Source organism: Aptenodytes forsteri, unplaced genomic scaffold (assembly GCF_000699145.1).
Source record: "Aptenodytes forsteri isolate BGI_AS27 unplaced genomic scaffold, ASM69914v1 Scaffold241, whole genome shotgun sequence".
Classification (NCBI taxonomy): domain Eukaryota; kingdom Metazoa; phylum Chordata; class Aves; order Sphenisciformes; family Spheniscidae; genus Aptenodytes; species Aptenodytes forsteri.
In genome coordinates, this window is record NW_008795252.1 from 4,204,568 (window position 1) to 4,227,204 (window position 22,637).

At 39.4% G+C, this 22,637-nt stretch overlaps 1 protein-coding gene across 1 annotated transcript in view; it reads right to left on the minus strand.

The window, feature by feature from the left end:
- Window positions 1-3,878: 3,878 nt before the first annotated feature.
- Window positions 3,879-22,637, minus strand: part of LMO3 (LIM domain only 3) — a 57,542-nt gene continuing 38,783 nt past the window's right edge. The window contains exons 4-5 of the mRNA XM_009278991.2: window positions 13,501-13,626; window positions 3,879-4,481 (exon numbers count right to left, since the gene is read on the minus strand). Coding sequence (XP_009277266.1) covers window positions 4,376-4,481; window positions 13,501-13,626 — 232 coding nt within the window. The 3' untranslated portion in view covers window positions 3,879-4,375. The remainder of the gene's footprint in view (window positions 4,482-13,500; window positions 13,627-22,637) is intronic.

Genomic DNA, 22,637 nt, shown 5'->3' on the forward strand with positions numbered 1-22,637 from the left:
CCAAAGGAGTTTTTTATTCATTAAACAACTGATATTTAAAAGAATAAAAACACTGTTCTTATATACAGTACACACTTTGCTCTCTGTAGTTTGAGTTGTTAAAGCTTTTGCTTTATTGAAACCACAACATCTCCAATTCCAAAGGAGTTTTTTATTCATTAAACAACAAATGGCTAAATTGATAATTTAGTCTGACAACAGCAGCACAGTGGAAGCTTTCAGAAGAATCAGCTAAATGTATAAAATTATACCCAGCAATCACTACAGACCTTCATTTTTGACAAGATTTGTTCTAGGTACAGATGACTGTAAACTACCTACTGCTGAGAAAATTGTAAGAAGCTGCTGTATATTACGTTGAAAAAAGCCTTTAAAGTACTTTGTCTGTACAGGCGAAACCTTGCCACAGTCCCTGTTTGTTTGTTTCTTTTCCCCCACAGTCTCCCTTCTCACTGACCACTTTTCAATCTATTTTCCTCAAGTCATTTTATATGTAGGCAATTAGGAATATTTGAGGGGTTGCTGGATGATTTTTCTTATTTACATTACATGAGCATAAATTTGAGTGTTTTGGGAGGGTAGGAAGAGGCAAGAAGGTGTGCTTAAAAAAAACAGCCCAGAAAATATGTTAAGCAAGATAAAAATACAATTATGAAACAGCTCAACTTTTAGCCCTGGTCACTGCTTCTGCAGTATCCAGGCTGTCTTGATTCATCACCAGTTGTAGCAGATAAAAGACACAGCAGGTTATGGTTGGCAGAGGAGCTTTCTACAGTTGAAAATCAAGGTTTGATAATTTGTACTTTTCCATGTGGCTTAAAAACCAGCAACCCAAGAATAATAGATTTTTTTAAATCAGTGTTATTATTATTTTTTGCTGGCTAAACTTAGAGATTTGTACAGATAGAGATAAAATACCGTAAAAAAAGGAGATACAAGTGGAAGCATTCCTGCCTGGCAAATGAGCATACACTGAGCAATGGTCACTATCAGAACATTTTGCTGTATGCAGACAGACCGTGTTGACACACACAGTGATGGAGAAGGAAACTTAAGGCAGATAACTAAAAGCAACCCAAAGGAACGGTCTAGGCCTCTGTCAAAAAGATCAATAAAGCAGCCTGGCAGATAATCTCTCTTCAATATTGTCTTATGATGTTATACTTTATTGGAGTTGTAAATGTTTCCATTAAATATTTCAACTCCCAGTTATTATCTTAACAGCCAGGCAAGATGGAAGTTTGAAATACAGGAAAATGTGTAATCGATCTTTGACCTACGTCAAATCTAAGTTTATACTGCATCCTCTACATACAAATTGTAGATATGTATGTGAATAAGATATATGAGCTTAAAGTGCTCAAAGCAATGCCATACCACTGCAGCACTTCAAACAAGCATATCGACATTTCTTTATCCTTACATCAATTAAGATTGATACAATGGTGAGACTATTTTTTTCTCCATAGCAAGACCACCCTCCTCTTCCCCATTTTGCACATGTCACAAAACACACACATGCACATATGAGTAACATGGCATGTAACAATAAGCCACTATTTTCCCATTCCACTCTCTTCATTTACCCCATAGAGAGCTGCGCAGTGGCACGTTGTGGTAATGAGAGAGCGCTTTAGCATCTACAGCACTATTAGTGCGTAGTTGCCTTCATCCCCAACAAAGCCTTCCACAGGCTTAGTTGGGTTTGGTGCTCTCCTACCTCAGATCTGTGGTTACCTACTGCACATACGAATGCTCTGCTTCTCCCAGAACGTCCTAACGCTACTAGTAACGTTTGCATGCATAGCTCTTGATTTTCTGAAGAGCCAAAAATGCTTTACAAAAGCAGTGTATGCATTAGCCCCATTCGGCAGACAGGGGCAACTGAGGCACAGAGAAGTTGAGTGACTTGCCCAAGCTTACAGCAAGTCAAAGACAGAACCAAGGTCCCTTCTTTCCTGTTCCCCAGCCCTATTTTTGAACCAGGGATTTCTATCCAGTCTGTAGTCTACTAGTGGAAAGCAGAAGAGAGATCTTTCTGGCCTCTGACTGAAAGACACAACAGAGGCTGGAGGAGAAAATTGAAATTGGAATCAAAATAAGACAACATGATTCTTCCCTTTCTGGCCATCCTCACCTTCATGGAAAGGACAACTTGTTTATTGCACTTGAAGTAGATCTGGAAGAGCCTAATAGTACCTCTGACATCAACTGCTTCATTATCCCGAAGACATTAAGGGGCTGTGGAAGGGAGTGGAAGAGAGACTTTTGCTCAAGGTTAGGAAGGAAGATAGTCCACAAAATAGGGCTAAATTTCATTTGAAAAACTATGTGGAGCTATTTCTTCTAATTAGCAAGAACAGCCTGATGAGTCGTTGCATTTCTTACTGGTCCTGTATGAGTCAAAGTCAAGTTTTGTGAGCCATGCTTATTTTTAAAAGGGTTCACAGCCAGAAACAAAACCACACTGTAACAATAGTCATTAGAACTAAATATTCATTTCTAAGCCAAAGCCACTGTGCAGCGTACTCCAAACCATACGCTAGAGGAATTACCCCACTGCATTACAAAGTTTCTTTCCCCATCCCCAGGAAAGACATGTTGAAACTGCGCAACAGGACAGGAAGAGCAGGGAAGGACAGCACTCGACTTGAGCAGAGGTGAGGGTTCTTAGTCTAAATAAAAACAAGAGCTCAGCTTCATAGCAACACAGGGCATAGTGGGTTTCTTTTCTTTCTTTTTTTTTTTTCTATTTTTCTTTTTCTTTTTTTTTTTTTCCTCTTAATGTTGTTTTTTTAAATGCAGGCTGTTTTCCCGGTGAGCTAGATTACAGTGGCAAAGAGAAAAGAATTAAATATGCATGTAACAACTTCTTAAACATTCATCCTGCTTTCCTTTGCCAAACACCTGTAAGCTCTGTCAGGGGCATGAGCACTTAGGGACATCCTGCTGATGCAATAGCTTCATGGCTTTAAAAACAGAGGTCCACCTTTCCTAGAAAATGGACTGATTGCCAACAGTAGCTGTCAGCAGTGACTCCACCTCTGTCAAAAGGATTTTAATTGCCAGTATTGATGGGACAAAGCTGTAGGATGTTGGCATGGACAGCAAAGTATCTGTGCAGTCGAGTGTGGTAGCTCTCACTTTCTGTATTGGTATTTCAAAGTTTTGTCCCATCCACATCAGCATTTAAATTACCTTCAGCATTCACTGAGGTGGGTAATTAGTAACCAGTCACTCTCCTAGTGTCAGCTCGGGGTCATTTCCTTAATATAAATAGACCCTCAGAGGGGGCTGTTTACAGTGCCTTCTACTTTCACTTTTTTCCAGGGTTGGTTGAGGACACAGCCCCAGAAAACTTTAGGGTTAAGCCCTGATTAAAAATAAAAAAAAAAAAGGAAAGAGAGAGAGAGAGAGAGACCCCTCAAATTTCAAGAAATTTTTAAAATGTATATAAATTATATATATTTTTTTATATATATAAAAAAAAATAAGATCAGAGGCACTGGTTTGCATTAGGGCTTAATTTCCAGCTAAATTAAAAATCAAATCCAGGCATTTTGAATGCCTAAGGGGCACAAAAGCAGCACCCAAAATCATTAAGTTTTGCACTTTTTATAATATATCCCAAACCGGTCAGATTTGCTTTTCAAAATTTTGTAGTAAAATAAAAGTGCTCTTTGAGGAAAATCTATGCAATTAAACAGCAGACGCTTAACCCCTGAAAAATAGAGGCTTATAACAGAAGTGCTGATAGACCCTTAACCATAGCATCATTAGCAGCAGGTGCTGCTAGAGTTATTAGTTTTCTAAATAGTTTTAATGTAAACAGTATTCTTAAGCTCTAAGTATAGCATAATGGTTGGGATTTGCTCTTTAATGCTTTTTACTAGAAAGATACAGCTCATTTAAAATAGCTGGCAGATACAGAAAGCATAAATATACAGTAAGTTTAGACACTGATTGTACTAAATGCAACAATACAAAGAAGCAAACAGGAACACAAATGGTAACACAATAAAACTGTATTACATTTGTGCTTCAAATATTACAATACATTATATACAATAGTCCAAAATAAACATCTCATGCCAAATGACACAAAAAGAAACAAAAAACTCAAACAAACCAAAAACCCCAAGAGCAAGCAAAAAGCATCCAGCTGTATGTACAGTACCTTTTTAATTAACATTCAACTCTGAACTGGAGCAATTTTCACTACATACAGATGCAGTCCGCCTTTTATTTCACGCAACCATTCTGTCTCCCTATATCTATGCTATTCAGTAGGTTCCTGTGTCATTTCTTATATACATGTTGAGCAAAAAAGATAAAAGAACGTAGTGCTTTGTATTCTTAACGATGTGGCATCAGATCAGCGAACCTGGGGTGCATAACCTTCTTTCATTAAACCCTCCTCATAGTCTGTCTGGCACAGAATCATGTTGTTCTTCAGGAAAAATTTGTCTCCAACGCAAAATCTGAAATTACAATAATAAAGGAAAAAAAAAGGTAGTTGCAGGATGAATGATGTGATACTATCTTACACGTAAGGGTTGTACAACAAGTGTTCACGATTTTGTTGTACCGACCGCACGGCTCGCACCTCTGCTGTCTGTCACAGCACACGCAGACACGTGTGCATGTATGTGAAAGCCCAGCAGAGGAATTGCTCTGGTATCAGGATTAATCCTGTGCTTTCCACAAAAATCTAGTGCACTCAAGCGCTTTTGCTTCCCCAGCCAAAGACTTCATTCAAAGCCCACCAAAGACTGTGGGAGTCTTGGATCAGGTTACTAGCACACAGATAAAACAGAATAAATATCCCAGGCTACTGAGTTGAGTGAAAAGTAAATGTCCTGCTTTCATGCAAATCAGAAGAAAAACAAAGTGATCGCATGCAGTAGGAAGCTCATCTGAGATACGTTAAAACTGTCTGGTGCAGGCGTACCGGTAAGAATTTCTTGTTATATTCCAGTTGGATATTTTACTAGAATTGATTTAAACCGGTGATTCTGAGAATCTTTTCTAGCATACACACAACTTTACATATATTGTGGTGTGAACTAGAGACACACAGGCAGGTATGCAGAGAAACTTTTTTTTTTTTTTCCTGTAGGAGCTGATTATAAATTTAGTTACTCGGCTCTTGTGGTTTCAGTATACCTACCTTGTTATACTATTATGTGCATCAGAATATTCTGATTGCTACGAAACGCTACTGAGATATTTCATTTGATTTTCTCTGATGAGTAGGAAAATCACGTAACGTTAATGCTTCTGGCTGGCTGGCTTCAAACTCCGAGTAAAGTAGGATTTCCCAGCTAAGCAGTATGCTTGAATGTAAGAAGGCTCTTCACTGGCACCCCCCTCAACCCTTCCCCCCGACAAAGCCAATCTTCTTGAAGATACTTAGGGAGCAAGTGAATAGGGCCAAAGCATAGAAAAAGAGTTTCCCTAGTGACTGCCTTGGCAGGGTTACGTGCCTTTGTTTATAGTGAACTCTCCAGCTATAAAATATATTGGGAGGCACTGCTCACATTATTCCAATTAAAATGAAAGAAAGTAACCTAAAGGAACCCCTTAACACTGATGTGAATAAATGAAACCAGTTTCTACCAGCTAATTATGGATCTCACTACATAAAGTATTGTTTAATGTGTAACGGATTATAATGTCCTTTTTTGTATAATTTCTAAATGGTGACATCTTGAACACAATTAGGGTCAGATATAAATGCTTGTGTTGTTTACGGTAGATTTAACAACAGAGTAGCTATGGGAATAGCTGTATATGTATTTAATTGTAACAATTTAACCTTCAAATAGTGGTGCCTGCTGTAGTTGACCCAGTAAAACTACGTAAATGACACAAGTTGACCCGCCTGACCTCTGATAGTGGTCTCTCTTTATCAGATAGTCAATTTCTAATGATGTTCAAGCAGAAATCTTCATGAATTGTCGCAGATAAAATTGTGTATTGAAAGCAGTCCTTTAATGTTTTGTGAAGTTGGAGGTTTAAATGAGTAGCAGTTGGACTGATTTACATTTGTGAAGATTGGAATGCTAGACAAAGAGTGAACCCTTTTATTTTCCAACTGGGTAGCTTTGGAAATTTATCCTTATGCTAGCTAAATAGATAGAGGGAAAATAGTGTAATAAAAAAGTGGATTGAAAAGAATTAGCTCTGCTCTTAAAGGAAAATTGGTTTGTTTATTTGTGGACTTTTTTTTCTGTAGGATTACTGCCTGCTGCTGATGATGATTGAAAATAGAGATTATGGAATGATCCCAAAATCTTTAAGTTATTTATGGTCAAGACTCTTTTATAGAATTTACAGGTTCCTGATATCCTTCCCACCCCAATCCTGGTATATTAGGCTACTCACAACACAAAAGTATTTTGAGTAGGTGTGTTGAAATGCAGAATTCTTGAAGCAAAAAAGCTCTTTGGCCATTTCTCCAGTTTCCATCCTTTGTATTTTTGTCCATTGACAACAGTGCTGACAAAAATTCTTTTGTGCATCTTACCAGATTAGGTAAAAGAGTCTTAACTAGTGCAAATATATGTAAAAGTATTTTTCCCAAAGAAGTCACATTTAAAAAAAGAAAAAAAAAAAAAAGTCCTTCTTAGTTTCTCTTAAAGGAACATACAGATTAATGTGGATTAAAGCAGGGGAAGTTAGGTATTGTGACAATCAGTCACTCCATTACTGTTAGCCCAAGGATTACTGATGGGGACTGAGCGGGAGACGTCCGGCCAGCAATGCCCACCACATCAGAGGGTTATTGCGCAGCAGGGCGGCTCTCCCCACGGGTCAGGCACCAGTGGGAGACACAACCACCTCTGCTCACCCAGCAGAAAGCACTAACTCTGAACTGTGAATGTTATTCAGCTACGTATTCCTTTGTGTTCCAGCGTAATACAGAACTTAGCAGACTAATTTGTTTAAAATATTTAGTAAATGAAAAATACACTGCTGAAGTGCAATTCACATGCATGGCAATACTTTCACATATGATTTCTTGCAATATTGCTTGCATCAAAATCCTGGCTGAAGGATTTTGTTTCTCAGCCCTCAGAGAAGTGCCATGGTTTGAATTAAACTACACCAGCTACATGAGGGAGTCAGGATGCCTTTCCCAATAAAAAGTGTCAATGCCTTTTGCTTTTGCTATGTTAATATGTCGAGCCAGAAATGCTCTACCTATGTCTACATGGCATTTGACAGCTTTATGCATGAGTGGCTTTAAACATACACAGTTCCACAAATCATTTACCTTCCAAGCGTACAGCTGTCTTGCAGAGAGGCTGCCAGTGGCCTGTCTAGACACGCTTGGCTGTGTGATAACCTGTGGGGTGGGGGTCTGTCTGCATGGTAAGACACCCTCTGGGTTCATCTGGGGCTGATCCTCTGTGCCTTGGGGGAAACCTGTTACTTGTGATACTGATGGTCCAAATTCTGCAACTGTTTTTGTATTGTGCAAGTTCAGCGACCGAAACACATTGGCAAAGACTGACAGTGAGGCTTGCATGTGCCCCTGCGTATTAAATGTGTGAATTAAGCACTCATTAGGTGACAAGAGGTAAGCACTAGGTGAAAAACATTTAAAGGTGGCATACTAGCTCCTAAGTACAATGAGACCAGGCAATTAGATGGCTGAAATATGACAAATTCTGTCCATCCACACTTTCAACCTTATTTGACTCTCAAAAGCAGATTTAGCCTCTTCTGAAGTCAGAGCTAAATCTTGCAACTACTTCAGATTGGTTTTGCACACTCTAGGATTTAAACCTGCCCCAGCTTTAAAATGGAAGGCTAAATTCAAGCCTAGCCTTCCACCTCCAGCAAGTGGTTTTTTTCATGGAATTGGCATAGGATGTAAATCAGGGCACAATTTGGGCATGTATATCAAATGGAGTCAAGGAGCATATTGAGATGCCACTGGGTTAGGAGTATATAATGAGGCAAGACTATTACTCTTCTAGCAGGCAGATGGTAGTCTTCAGCCTTCCCTAAAACCCTCACCCAATTTATTTAATAGGCATGCGAGATGAAAAGGGAAAAATATACAATAGGCTGCATTAACATGCCAGATTGGACTTACCACCATAAATTGATAATACTACTTTTGACACGACTGTGACATTAGTAGAATGACCATTATAATTAACCTACATCCTGGAACTCCTGTCATATTTTACAATGGCAAAAGGAAGGCTATTTATATTACAAAATGACCTCTGTTATCACCTTGTTTGGAAGGGGAAGGTGTGCCTAGACTAATCACAAGAAGTATAAAACTTCCATTTTGAGAAATAGCTATTTCATTGTTCAGAACAGATATTTAAGGAGATCTCACTGCTGTCTGTCATCTTTTCTGATGTGCAGGACGTGCGTCAAGGTACCAAAGACTTCTTAAGAAAGCGAGAGAAATATTGCTGTGAACAAAGATGGCTGTGTGTGAAGTGCCTCCTCTGGTAACGTCAGATCTTCGTTGTTGTAGAAAGAAACAAAATCTGGAAGCATTTAATTGATTTCCTTTAGGATAAAGAAAGCTCAGACTTGCCCCACCCACACCCTTCTACTCTGCTTTGTGCACTCAGTGATGTAACTTCGTCCTTTCCTCTTTTTTTTAAAGCTCCTTTGAGTTTCCAGTATAACTCAAATTAATGTTGATCTATATGCATCACTAAGAGAACAAAGCCACTTTTTTACATCACAGTTCATCAGTCCACACCTATGGTTTACTAATTCTAGGGTCCTGTCAAAATGTCCATTTATTATCAAAGGCTGGAAAGTGGGAGCTGTGCCTGGATTTGTACAGTATTACCAGTATGATGTAGCATATGTACACACAGAATCCTAGTTCAACTTACAATGACAAACCTTAACTTGGTGTGCTTTTCATTTACCATTTTTTTAAAAGCAGCTATGGAAAATGTATTAATTTTTATTCTAAATTTAGAGACACTCAATGAAAATAAGCAGTATTCAGGTCTTCAGAATTTATAAAATGACCACTCATGCAAAAATCTAATGTTGATGTTTGAAATAAGGATGTCCCTGGCATTGCATTCCCTCCCCCCCACTTGACAGAGAACAAAGGCAGCATTGTGTGGGCATTTTACAGTTTATACTGAAGGTAAGTGTTTACAGCTACATCAGGACAGCGATTGAATGAGTATGTAACCGTTTTCAGTTCAGTTCCCATTAAAATAAAGGCTGTTTCAGATAGAAGGACAGTACAGCGGATTTAAACACCCCTCAGTGATAGCAGATGGGGGTTTTAAACCATACCCCAAGCTGACTTCAGACGGCAGAGAGAAAATATCACATAAGTATGGAACCAGCTGCTAAAGCAGCGGACAGAGAGTGAAAGGAAGGACACTGAAACTCCAGAAAGTGGGAAAGCCGAAGGCAGACTGAGATCACCGCTGTACTCAAAAGTGTCAAGCAAAGATACAGCTGAGCCCACTCGCAAGATTTTCCACTCTGTTCTGCTAGTCTCACACATGCACCCTGACAAAATGTGAAGGGCAGTGTCTGTTTACAAATTTATTTTTCCAGTGGTTTCCATTTTTTTCCCTTTACATTTTCTGCAGAAATCAACTATATTGGGGCTACTGCCAATGTGAGGTGAAGTGCTTCTGAGGAGAAGTTTAGTATGTTTACAGAGAAGAAAGGGGAGCACTCACACCATTAAGCTCTGCGGGTATTTAGGAGATGGAAAAACTTCAAATTAGGAGTAAGCTGGACAGAGACATGAAAGATAAGGGGATGCTAAAACCTTTAGGCTAGAAGCAGAGCTTAATATTCACAAAATCCCTACAGCTTTAAGCATCAGTATCAAGAAAAAATGGGGAAAATATGTCAAAAACTGGCTGGCTGGAGCAATTAGATTCTAGAGCTGAATAGCTTTATGAAAGGGAAAATACAAGACAGTGCCTATTTGACACCAGGGGACTGGGCTCACTGGGTCACAAGATCTCTTTCAGTCCTGTCGATGTCTACAGTCCTGTCTACAGTCTGTCTTCCTAGAATACAGTATGTGAGACTGTGTTTTTCTTCTGACTCTGAAAATCTAGCTTTCAGGAGGCCAATAAAAGGGGACAGGCACATTATGAGTTAGTTCAGAGATGGAGTTTATGGCCCGAACAAAAGTCCCCTGAAATCAAGGGGGTCTAACTACCATCCACACTGAGGCTTGAGCTGGATGGTGAGTTATAGATACTCAAGAATAATAAAGCAAACAGTGAAGTTGTACATAAAAGCAGAAAAATCGCTGAATCTTTCACAAAAAGCACTAGGCAAAAATGGGCAGGCCCCTCTCACCTGGGCCAGGATCAACTATTTAAAGGGCAGGAATATGAGGGCCATGCAATAGCAAGCCCGAAGAACAGGCTGCCCCAAAGATCGGTGTGATGCGAGTTAATATACTTATTAGCTAGCTTGGAAGGCAGATGGCACTGGAAGGCGCAACCAGTCACAAAACGTCAGAAGAAATTCCGTGTTGGCAAAGACAAAGTAATGCAAACTGAAGAAACATTTTAGTCTACTCATGAACATTGCACAGATTCTGTTAGGAAAAAGCCTAAATAGTAGATGATAACTGAAAATCTGAAATATGGGACTGAACAGAGAGCATTATATACTCTCTGGTAGTAGTCCAGTTATGTTGTACTTGTATCAGTATAAAGAATGACCCAAAGGATTTAAAATTTAATGGGGGAAGAGAATGTGAAGGTGGGGAACAAGGTCAAACATACATGTCTTGCAATAGCTGGTGAGCCTTGCTACCTCCGCTGGTGATTTTTGGATATCTCTGATGCATTTGTAAATAAAAATATTGTCTTCAATATATAAATACAACATTAGGGATAGTGGCTGGAGTGAAAGGGAAGAGCAGATCTAAAAAATCTCAAGAACATTATTTTGCATACAAAGGGGCAGCATGGAATAAAGAAAGAAAATTAAACTGCTATCTTACAAACTCATCCTCACTCAGAATCTGCTGTTTGGCTTTGATTAGCTTAACTAGAGGAAGAAAAAAGGATCCTGAGAAGGGCAACGGAAATTATTAACGGCATGGTGACTGACAAGATTATTCAGTTTAAAATAAAAGAAAAAGAGGTTTCACAGCAGATATAAAAAAATCCTCCAAAATTGGTGATGGGTCAGGCGTCTAGCATTTCTACCTTTTATTGTTATACAAGTAATGAAAAACAAAAGATTTAAAGCTATTTATTAATGAGAGAATGTAGTTAGTGGGATGCTTTGTCATAGGAACCACAGAAGAGCTAAGTTGGAGCATCCATGAAATAGGATTTATTATAAAAAACAACAAAATTAATTCTTCAGAGTGCCACTAGCCCCAAATTGTGAGGAAGAAAGGTACCCTACAGGCAGTCTGTTTTATTAGGCTCCATGAGAGCTATTGCAATATAATCAGGATTAGGGCCACTTTTGAGAATTTCTGAAATTCTTTGAAACTTCTGGAACTGCTCCCTGTTTTGACTAGACTGGATTTCAGGTAAATCAATTCTTTTGTTCCCAGCCTAAGACTCCTGTAAGACTATTTCAGCAACCCTTTGCCCAAACTACATGCAAAGTAGAAATCAAATAAGAGACTAGATTGAAGGCTCAGGAATGACAAAGCTAAGAATTATTAAATATCCCTGGAAAGCTCTGTTTCAGAAGCACCTAACAGCACTTTTCCAGGGGGATCAGTGGCCCTAGGGCATAGTATGATGTATATTAGCCCCAAAGTGAAATTGTACATTAGTTCACGCTTGTAATGGTAAAAGAGGGATATTAAAAATAATCACAACATCTTCGCTTTTGGGGGAGGAGAAAAAGAAAGTTCGCTTCCTCAGATCCAAGAGTGCTAACTATGATGAAAATCTTTTGCACTCAGGGTAACAAACATTGTCTGCTTTGCTTGACTGATGAAGATTAGCTGACTTCTTACATTAAAGAAGTTTGTCTTGTATGGGCTGAAGTGACAAGACAATAACTAAGTGCTAATTGTGCATAACCAACACTAAAGATATGCAGCCCCATTATGGCATGTAATAAATGAAGCGAACAACAGAAATATATTAGGCACTTTAATAATGATACTAGAATCCTGGTTTGAAAAAAACAGGGATGTGAAGGGTTTAAGAAATGAAACCTAGGAGCGTGCGTGTGTCCTACTTAAGTGGGTGCTGGTGGAAGCTCTGCCTGCCTTACTCAGAATACACCCTCTTAGTTCTGTGGCAAGACAAAATTGATATAGGACTTTAAATAGCATTAGAACCTATAATTACCTTGCATTATTATATAGTTTAAGCAGTGGTTATTACTTGCCTGGTATTTTAATTTCCCATGCAACATGATGAAAAAGGTCAATTTGGCTTTTTTTAAAGAGCGTAATTGTAGTGTGCTACACTTATTAGCAGCTGTACATTTTATGGTTCTTTAGGGAGGTTTGATTTTTAAATGACTACAGCGTTACAAAATAATACACTGTAGGACAAGGTGAGTTAGCAAAGCTTATTTAGAGCTGTATCTAACTTTAGCGTGTTAGACTATTAGCTTCCTAATTTTTTGTTACTTCCCTAGAAGTGTACATCTCATGTGTTTCTTCCCACCTGAAAATGAAAAAAAATATGAACGCTATAAAACTCTAAATAGGATCATGTAATAACTGAAAAAACATAATAGGTAAATTAAGGAGCGGACATAATTGGTTTTCTCATTTCCTAGACCTCATAGAAGTCACAGGCAAAGTTGCTAGCAGCTCTCGTGGAGTCAGAAATAGAGCTCTTGGTGAAATCTCTGACAGGATTTGGCCACTGCTCTGAATGTAGTTGCTATAAGTTCGGCTGTATTCGCCTCTGAAAAATTCAGTTGTTAAAATTTTACCATTTTTGACATTCGTTCTGCAACTGTACCATATGGGTGATGCTTCAGAACAAAGTGTCAGGTTTGGCTCCTTGGGATTTTTATAACCTACATTTAGGATATGGAAATAAAAATATGGCATAAGAAGTCCAATGCTGCTACAGAGAAAATGGTGGGAACAACATCTTTTAAATTTAAATGTTCTGGCAGCAGGAAGAAACAACATGTACTTTAAAAGAAATACATGTGATAAGAATGAAGAATTAAAGTGAAATTAATGTAATAATGACAAATGGTACTGCCATGCTCTTCTGCAGAAAAGGATCTCAAAGTCCTTTATAAATATTAATTAATTACACTTGACAGACAGCCTTTTTGAAGGAGAGGAATTAACATTATTCTTGTTTACCGATGTGGGATTTGAGGTACAAAAAGTTTTCTGGCCAAGGTCATGAAAGATGTTCTGTATCCGTCCCAGGAAAAGTATCCAGGTCTTACTCTCAGTCTTGGGTTTCCACTACTGATAGATGTTTCCTCTTCACTTGAATGTGTGCCCACACCGGTGCCAAATTAGCACTTAGCTTATGGAACAGACCCAAGAAATTCTCTTACCTCTGATTACAAAGTTGACATGCAAAACAGTCCAGGTGATAAACATTGTCCTTTGCTCTCATCACCATCTCAAAAGCAGGTATGAGCTTACTGCAGGCAGCACAGTTTCCTGTAACGCCAAATAACCTGGAGATACAAAAAGAAAGATATTCCTGAAGATGCTTAACTGAAAAGAAAACCACACTTCCTTTTTTTTATCTTTTTTTTTTTCTTTTTTCCCCAGCAGTTGCCTGGCCTTTGACTGATTTCCCAGCACACCTCCCTTTGGAAAGGCTGGTCTTTGGCGGTACAAGTCTGCCCAATTTACAATACAAAGGCATAGTTCTTTTTGCCAGAGAGAGCTTTATGAAACAGTGACAGACTAATATTGCACCTATTGTGAAGTTATTTTTTTCTGCAGGTTATACTGACCTTTCTTGATAAAAGAAACGTCTTGTTAAACTAAACAAAGGAATAGTAAACACATTAGGGATGTTACATAACTGCGCAGGCAGAGGTCAAGCTGTTTGCATACGCGGGAAGAGTCTTCTGCTTGGATCCTGCCGTACAGACGAGAGCCACATAACCTTGGCTTTTGGTGCTATTTATTATTAAAACACACTTTAGCTAGAAAAGAAATAACACTTGAAAAAGCCAATGTTCTTCGCTTTTTTGACATCTAGTGCTAAAAGCTTTACCACTATTATTAAAAGAACATTTTATGAACGAGTCATTTAAATCGTCAGAAAGCATTAGCGGTTCATGCACCTTACAACCCTATACCGTAGTTATTGCTATGATTATGTTATTCAGGTAGCACATTAAAGTAAATGAGGCTGTAAACTATATATAGTCACATCAGGAGTAGAAGTATAAAATACTGTAAGAACAATATGAAATGCTGTTTTTGCCAGACATCTATATAAATTTTTTTTAAAATTCTCTTTGTTCAAGATTTTTCAATACTTTTCAAGTGGGTGTATTACCAAAAAAAAAAAACAACCCACACATATGCATCCTTTTGTAACATAGAAGGATTATAATGAACAAGAAAAAATACGTTAGCTCTACATGGCAGCAATCTTTGAAACTAAGTTTATTTTAAATACCTAATAGTTGTGATGGATTATTAAAAGTAATGCTCTGCTTGTGCATAGCAGTTAATGCTGTTTTTAACTATGAAGCACACTAGATGAAAACGCCACATCTGCCAGTTTTCTTTTTTCCCTCAACATCAGGCTGACAGCAGAAAAATATAATGGCTCTCAAGGGAAACACCAAATTAAAAGCAGTTCTAAACTAATGAATTCAAAGGTGCTCTGTAGAAAATTCAGTTTGGTAACATAAAAATGAACGCAGTTTTTTAATCACAACCCTCCATTTTACTGAATTTCATGGGTTACCAACAAGCCTACTTACTTCCAAATCCTTTTACCTTCTGCTTCTACTTAAGGTGTGCTGCGTACATAATACATGTCTGGTTTTTTTTAAAGTTGCGACCCTTTTTCTCCTGTCTGAGACGCTGGTTACCGTGATCACTGGGAGAAGTGCTGGGACAGAGCCACCATCATCAGCTCTTGTTAGAATGACTCAAGCCAACCTCCAGTTCTGTTAAGTCTGATTACTAAAATTATAGATTATTTAAACAAATTATAAATATCCCCTTTGTAAAACATTCTGTTCCAGTTCTATCTCCACCATGCATGGGTTTCGCTGAGGTTATCTAAATCTCACTCAGACTTTCATTCCCCATCTCTAAGGACACAAGACTTCGTTGCCTTCCACAGTCGTTGGCTGGCTTTGCATTAGAAAAGACTAAACCCACCGACCAAAGGCCCAGCTCTGTTCTTCACATCTGTGTGGAAGATGATGGTAGTTTAGATGTACGAGGAAAGCAGATCAGGCTGCAAAAGGTACTGAGTAAAGACTGTAGGTACAGAGTATTGTTATTCCATATGGTTACAGTAAAAGGAAAGTCAGACTTCAAGGCTCTACAACAGCAACGTTTGAACACAAACATGAGAACAGTCCCACTGCCTCCGAGCTCAGTGTGGAGGGATCAGACAGCACCTCAATGCTTAGGTAGTTTAGGTGCAACAACTGAATACTTGAGACGCAGCTCAGGCCCCTTGCTGGAGAGGGTGCGAGGGGCAGGCACCTAAGGTGTCACCTTCCTCGGCCACGTCCTCTTTGCAGGGGTGTGTCTGTGTGCGTGAGAAAGTGGAAATCCATTACAGCTAGAATCGCAGTTTGCGTGTTGCAGAGCAGTGAAACAATTTGGGATTGTCATTCAGCCCTGCGAGGGATGGAGATTTACTGCACCAGAGTCCACTATGTGCAGGTTTCCACAGTCCTGAAATAAGAGACCCCCACAGAAGCTGCTTCAGCTAAGCACCAGATATATTAAAATTTTTCAATTACGTAAAGGGAAGGAGGCCTTCCTCGCTGTTAGTTCTTCCCCACCACATACAAAACAAACATGTGAGATTTATATTAGCTATTGTTAATTTTGGATAAAGCTGTTTATATGAAGAACATAGTTTTCTCCCATCAATAATAATAATAAAAACCCCACAATGCCATTTTGAAATTCTGGACATAGTTTCCCCCAATTTCAATTGCTCTCGCTCCCTGAGCATTTATCAGCTACCTGATTAGAATTTGTTTCCACACAAACCATTGATCATCAGCCTATTACTAGGCAAATGACAGTTAATTACCCACTACATTAACCACTGGGACCTGAGACCTGCTTCTGCTGCCATCAGTCAACATGATAAATGTGGCAAGTTCAGTAATGCATGGCCAGCCCTGAGCTGCCTGCTATAGTGTGAACAACCCTCAATCTCACTTCCATGCCCAGGAAAATCTATGGCAATCTGCATAATTACAAGCTCTGGGTTAATAACAGACAAATGATTTGTTGCATCTAAACAAAGTCCTTGGAATGGGCCTGGTCTCCTGTGGCTGCCCAGGCTGCTGTTGTGCCACCGGTGTGCTTCCCACTACAACGTGCACAAAACAGATCTCCGACGCTGTATCCTTCCAATTTGTTGCCCTCCAATTTATGGATTCTGCATATGTGATTTTTAATCATTAAAGAACTCTTGAAGCAATATTATCTTAATTATTCTCTGCTGTAACCAGGGAATTAGGCTTCAGATAAAATTTTCTTCTTCTGTGCACTTTCCCTGCCTCGCTGGAGGCTCCATCAGTTTTCATCTACACCTGGACTCTGAAATTCTAATGATGAATTATTGCCCCTTTTCCTAAGAGGGCGAACCTTACAAGGGAACATTTTACTGAACTGTCAGCTCACAGACTGAGTGCGGAGATGCGGAAATCTGATCTAATTTACTGCAAAACGATGCATTTGTTAGACTTTCTCCTCAGTTTTGTCCAAGGATCAAGAGATCAGTCAGGAGCCACCTTCATGTACTCCTTTGCACAGGAATATATGCACTCGACTCTCCACATGCTGTTCTGGTTTCCTCCCCTCTTCAAACCTGTTACACAAACAAGTTTCTAAAACATATGAATTTTACTACTCGAGAGAAGAAATAGTTCCTTGACAGGCTCTTAGCTGGAGCTGACGCACTGAGCTACGGTCTCTTGCTTTGTCTATTTTACCAAAAAAGCAGCAAGGATTTCATTTCTACATAGTACTCACAACTGCCCGTTACCATTCTGTGTTTTATTTACCATTTTCTCTGCGGTAAGAGAATGCTTAAACTCACTCCTTTCACATCTACTTACAGGTAGTTAGACTATGCCCTAGCTACCTCAGCAGATTAGAAAACTGTTCCTTACTGATTTCATGTAGGAAGAAAGGATGAAAAAATTTAAAAGTACCGGGACAGATCTTTTCTCTTGATATTCTGAACCAACAGCTGAAATTTTGTATTTATACCATATATACAACAACAGAGATTAGAACAATCAGCCACAGCAAAAGCTTTCATTCTTAATGGATTTGACCGGTACAGAACATCCTGCACAGAGCTAAAAAATGAAAGACATGCGGAAGCCCTTCTCCAAACAAACCCAAACCTGACATTTTGAGCAGCAAAAAGTGTGATTAAGCACCAGGCTATTGATTCTACTTTGGTAGGTTTACTAAACAGAAACCTGAAGGTTAAGTACTGAGAGAGGAGAAAAGGGAAAAAGTTGGGAGGGGAAAGACAAGAAAAAGAGAGGAAATGAAGAGTGGACAGCTATGCAAAGGTGCCAAGACATTGACTAAACTACACTATACTTATGAGGCATGTGCTTTCTAGAGGGACCCAATTTAACCACGTTAACACCGATTTCCATCCACTCCTACAGATTTTGGGTGAGGCCCTGAGTAAGGAGCGGGGCTCCTGGTTCTCATCATTAGCTTAGAAATGCCCCATCACACAACTGCACCATTATGCAGAACCGTATATGCACTAAGATGACACTGATTTGGGCCATAATTCCCTGTCAAATTACATGGGACTTTCACAGGATTTAGGATCTAACGTTGTTGGTTACAGCTGCTCCCACAAGCTTCCTCCTTTTTGCTATTCTTGTTTGGCAACTGTCCTCTGTAAGATCCATTGATTTGTTACCAACAGCATTCTTTTGTCTATTTTAATTTTCTATTAAAATGTTGCATGATTTGGATAAGATGTCTGGTTTCCAGTAGGAGTACAAAATGTCTGTTTGCACAATGGAAAATGAAGGAGAAAAAACATCTTGAGATTCAGGAATGACAAAGCAGACATTAAATGGAATTTCTCCTGCGGCGCAGTAATTACAGATAGTTTCACATGGTTTCGAATTATTTTTTCTCCTCGTTCTCACTACTGGGTTAACTAAGTTCATTGGGGAAAAAATATATATGGGAACTGAGTTCTAAACCTGGCTTCACCACTAACTGAGTGGGTGGCCCTGGCAACTCACTTAATTTTGGTCTCAAATGTATTTCTTACAAGGAGGTGAGACCTAATCTTCACATTGCAATATCCCTGCTGAATACTGTTTCTATAAAAAATTGAAATGCTACTTTCAAACCTCTGTTCCTCACAGTGCATGAGGGGTCAAAATAATACATACACACTGTTTTAAGTGTAATCAGACATTTACTGAAATAGACAATCACCTTTTTTTTCCTAGTAGGTTTGTGTATTATTCAGGATTTCAATTCAAGCCGTATGCACTGAAAGGCAGAATTTGGCCCTTAGCAAGTATTTCAGACAGCATAAGATGCTATTTGGAGAAGCATAAAACCACATAAAAGAATCTAAAAGTTAATGAGAGAGAGAAAAAATTATCTAAGGATCTAGATTACAAAGCACATTGAAAAACATAGTTTTAGAAAACGTAATATTTACATGCTGAGTATTATTTAGATTATTAGGTGGAGATTTCTTAGGCGTTTCTAAGTGACTTAGGGACACAAGTACTATTGGCTTTAAATAGTCTATATTCTCTTACTTCCCACAAGATATTTTTGAAAATCCTCCCTGTCAAATTGTAAAGAAAAGGAAGCGGGTAAATTTGTCCCACATGCATTTTTATGAATGCCTGGAAAACTTACTTCACTCCCACCCAACCTCCATTCCCCGGAACAGCTTTCTGAATGCTCATTGAAAAAGAAACATGCTTCCAGCCGAGGGGGGAGGAGAAGCTGCCCCACTTTGCCTACCGAAGTTAAACCACACAAGCGCAGGAGAAATGAGAGCAGCGAGTACCCATTCACCCTGCTCATCCACAGACCTCCTGACTGCACTCACTGGTATCCAGTAAAAGACTTCTGGTGACTCTGCTTGAATTAACTCTGGTCTAGTAATCAGCAGGGGCCAGTAAAATGGAGACTCCTTAGAAAGAAAGGAAAAAGGTGGGGAACAAACCGAACGCATGAGAAAATGGCCACTTTTGAAATGGTTCTGGAGTCTCTCCTGTATCTTCTTTGCTGCTTATGCGTCCTTCTCTAAGTCTTTCTCTTTTAAAGGCTTTTCTTGACAAAACTGGGGTGTCAAAAGAGGGGAACGCAATGAAGTTGCAAACCAGGATGCTCAACAGATCGAAGCACTGAGCCTTCAACACTCCCCAGCTGCAGGTGAGGCAGCCAGATTTCCATGAGAGCTCAGCTCTCTGGATGCTGAATTATTTTTGAAAATGTAAAATCACAAGTGTCATAACATGGGAGCAGTTAGATAACATGGTTTAGAAGCCTATCCAAAGTAGCGTAAAACCTTGTCCCCGATTTTAAACACTGCAAAAAAGGTGAAGAAAAGGAAAAGACAAACAAAACAGTCCAGTCAATTTAAAAGTGTTAAGGAAGGCATTCAAACACAATTGCTGAATCGTGCTTAAACATCTACTAAAATCAAAGGCTGATTCAGTGTTTGCCTTGTTTGGTAATGCTGTGAAAAGAAGGTTAGTTTTGCCAAACTAGAGCAGAGAAACCTTTTCACCTCCGTACCTTTCGTTTTATTTTAAAAGCAAATTCAGACACTGAAGAATTAACTTGACATTGGAAGTATGCCGATATTCATAACACCGTTTGTAAGGATACCCAGCGTGTGCCACCTGGAAACAGAGCTCCCCTTTGCTGAGGGTGAGCTGCGGTATGTCTCTAGGGCCTTTGCTACTAAAAATTTAAGTCGGTAGCTGGATCGTGGGCAGATGGAAATGTGACGGTAAAGCATGGCTGTAGCCTCACAGCACAGCGACGCGCTACTTGTCTGAGTGTGTTTTGCTTTCATGTGTAGCTAACCTGGGTATGCGAGTAATCCCATCTGGCTTCGGTTGGGCTGTGTGTGACGTTTAGCACTGGTGTATCTGCAGCACGATCCGCACGCTGAAGACTGGAGGTGCAAACCTCTCTCAGGTGAAGCTGCTATTTCTCACACCATTCTACTGTATACAATTACCGTAGAAGAAAATAACTATGCAATCTGAAGTCCAATAGTTAATGAAGGGGTTTTTTTTGTCTTTTTGCACCCGGTGTTTATGTATTGCCCTCATCATTGTGGATCGTAATTTAATGAGCCATTCCCCTCAGTGCAGACTTTAAGTTTGTTCCATCTGTGTAGAGCAAACTATTTGCCAAACTCTGTCCTGCGCCTGCTGAAGTTCATGAAACCGAGCCTTTTTTCTCTGCAGACTGCATGAAAGAATTCTTTATGTAAAGTTAACATGGATGAATTCCATTTTCAAACACCTCAAAACCAGACATTCAAAACAAAATATAGATTTACTTCTATATCCTTCCCTAATTAGGTTGTTTGTGTTCTGTGAAACAATCCAAGCTTTCATTTCAAGTAAGTATTACCAGCCTTAATTTTGGCTCGAAAAATTTGATGCATGACCAGACATAATTGATGTAATACCACCATCTATAGTTTGAAAAAGCTCTGGGAGGTGGGAAATTTGTTGTTTGGTCAATGGAGTGTTAACTCTGAAGCCTAAATCACACAACTTTAAAAAACCCTTGTTCATCTTAGGAGCAAATATAGCTACATCGTTTATGTCACCGTCTGCTACCCTGTCCCTTCAGTCATGCAGTCGGATCATCAAACTTTCGGTTTAAAGCTAAAATGCAATTTTAAGGATTATTTTGGCCTAATTTACTATCTGCTTTTAATCAAGTTACAATTTTGTTTCATTTTAAATTTTCTTTAACCACTCTCATTGACTCAGATGAAAAGCAAGGATGATTGTGCACAGTGCACAATGATCTATGTCTGATATTGCGGAAATAAATTCAAGTTAAAAATGACCTCCCAATGCACTCAGGGCTCTGCTTTGCACCACCACTCATGCATCATGACATCCTTAAACTTCTACCAGTAAAGTCAACATCAATATTACATCCATTTCTACAAAGCAACCGTATAAACTTCATCTTTCTGCACATGCTTTACTTTAAATCATGCATATAAATCCATCTACCTGCACAGGCTGAATCTAAAAATTTGCAGATACTCAGCTGACGTATTTTCATTGTCAAACTTGAGTACTTAAAAAGAAATTTAATGCCTCAACTCAAATAAGAATAAGAATGCAATATCCCAAGCTGGTTCCCAGCCTAGGGGTAGGTCTAACTGGCACAGCATAGTGGTACAGGTCAGGGTCAGCTAAGTGCTGCGACTGTGTCTGTGTAACACTCCACTGGGGCTAATTAGGTTCACGTCCCAGCTAACTAACTGCTTGTATTGCCACTTAGATGTGTCTACACTGTTTCCAGATCTAGAAGCTAGTTTAGGACTTTGTGCCACATACTGCACGATATGGATATCACTCAAGGCTGTACCTGTACCTCTTGGTTGCGACAAAGCATCGCTGAGCTCCGTTTGCCACCTTCTTACCTGAAGGAATGATCTCAAAGGCAGTTCAGCGATAACTTGACAAGATTGCCAGGAAGGGGCTGGAGAGACCCTCAGGGATAACCTTCACTACGGTGCCTATGGAAGAGTCACACTCGCCTGCCACATGGATGCTGCTCCACGCAGCAGCCATCTGTCCTTGTGGTAACGCCATGCAACTGATGTCAGGTGGTGCAGATGACCTGCAGTCCCTCCTAGGAAGGAACCAGTGTCACCTGCAACATGGATGTGGGGAGTTTGTCACTTGCCTTACAACTGCATATAGCTCCACATTGCTGCAGAGGAAGCAGAACCCAACAGAGATGCTTCTAAGGTGCATTTCAGATTCATCCCCCCCACAGAGAGCTAAACAGGGAAGGAGGGATCTAGGAAGAAAAGGATCTAAATGAACAGAAAGCCCCCTGATAAGCAGTGGCCAAGCTCCTACCATTTCCCAACAACTCTATTGTTTCTCCAATGACTAAGGAGAAAAGGTCTAAGTGGTGCATATGGAGTTTGCCCCTGGAGATGGGGGAAGGGAAGGAAATTAAGGTACAAATATATAATTAGCTGCCTAATGTGAGGGACATAAAACATAGACATTTTTCATTTTGCCCCAGAGGTGACTGAGAATGTAGAACCTCTGGGTAAGAAATCAATGCACAGACTGTCAGGTAAATACATATTGAAATAGAAGTGGGGGGTAAGGAAATAGTTCTATGAGGTCATATAATAAAGTCTATAGTTCTTTCATCAGCGCTGCAAACAATGGAGTTACTGTGTTTCTCCCCTGGTGTAATAGCAAAGGCGGTTGCTAGACTC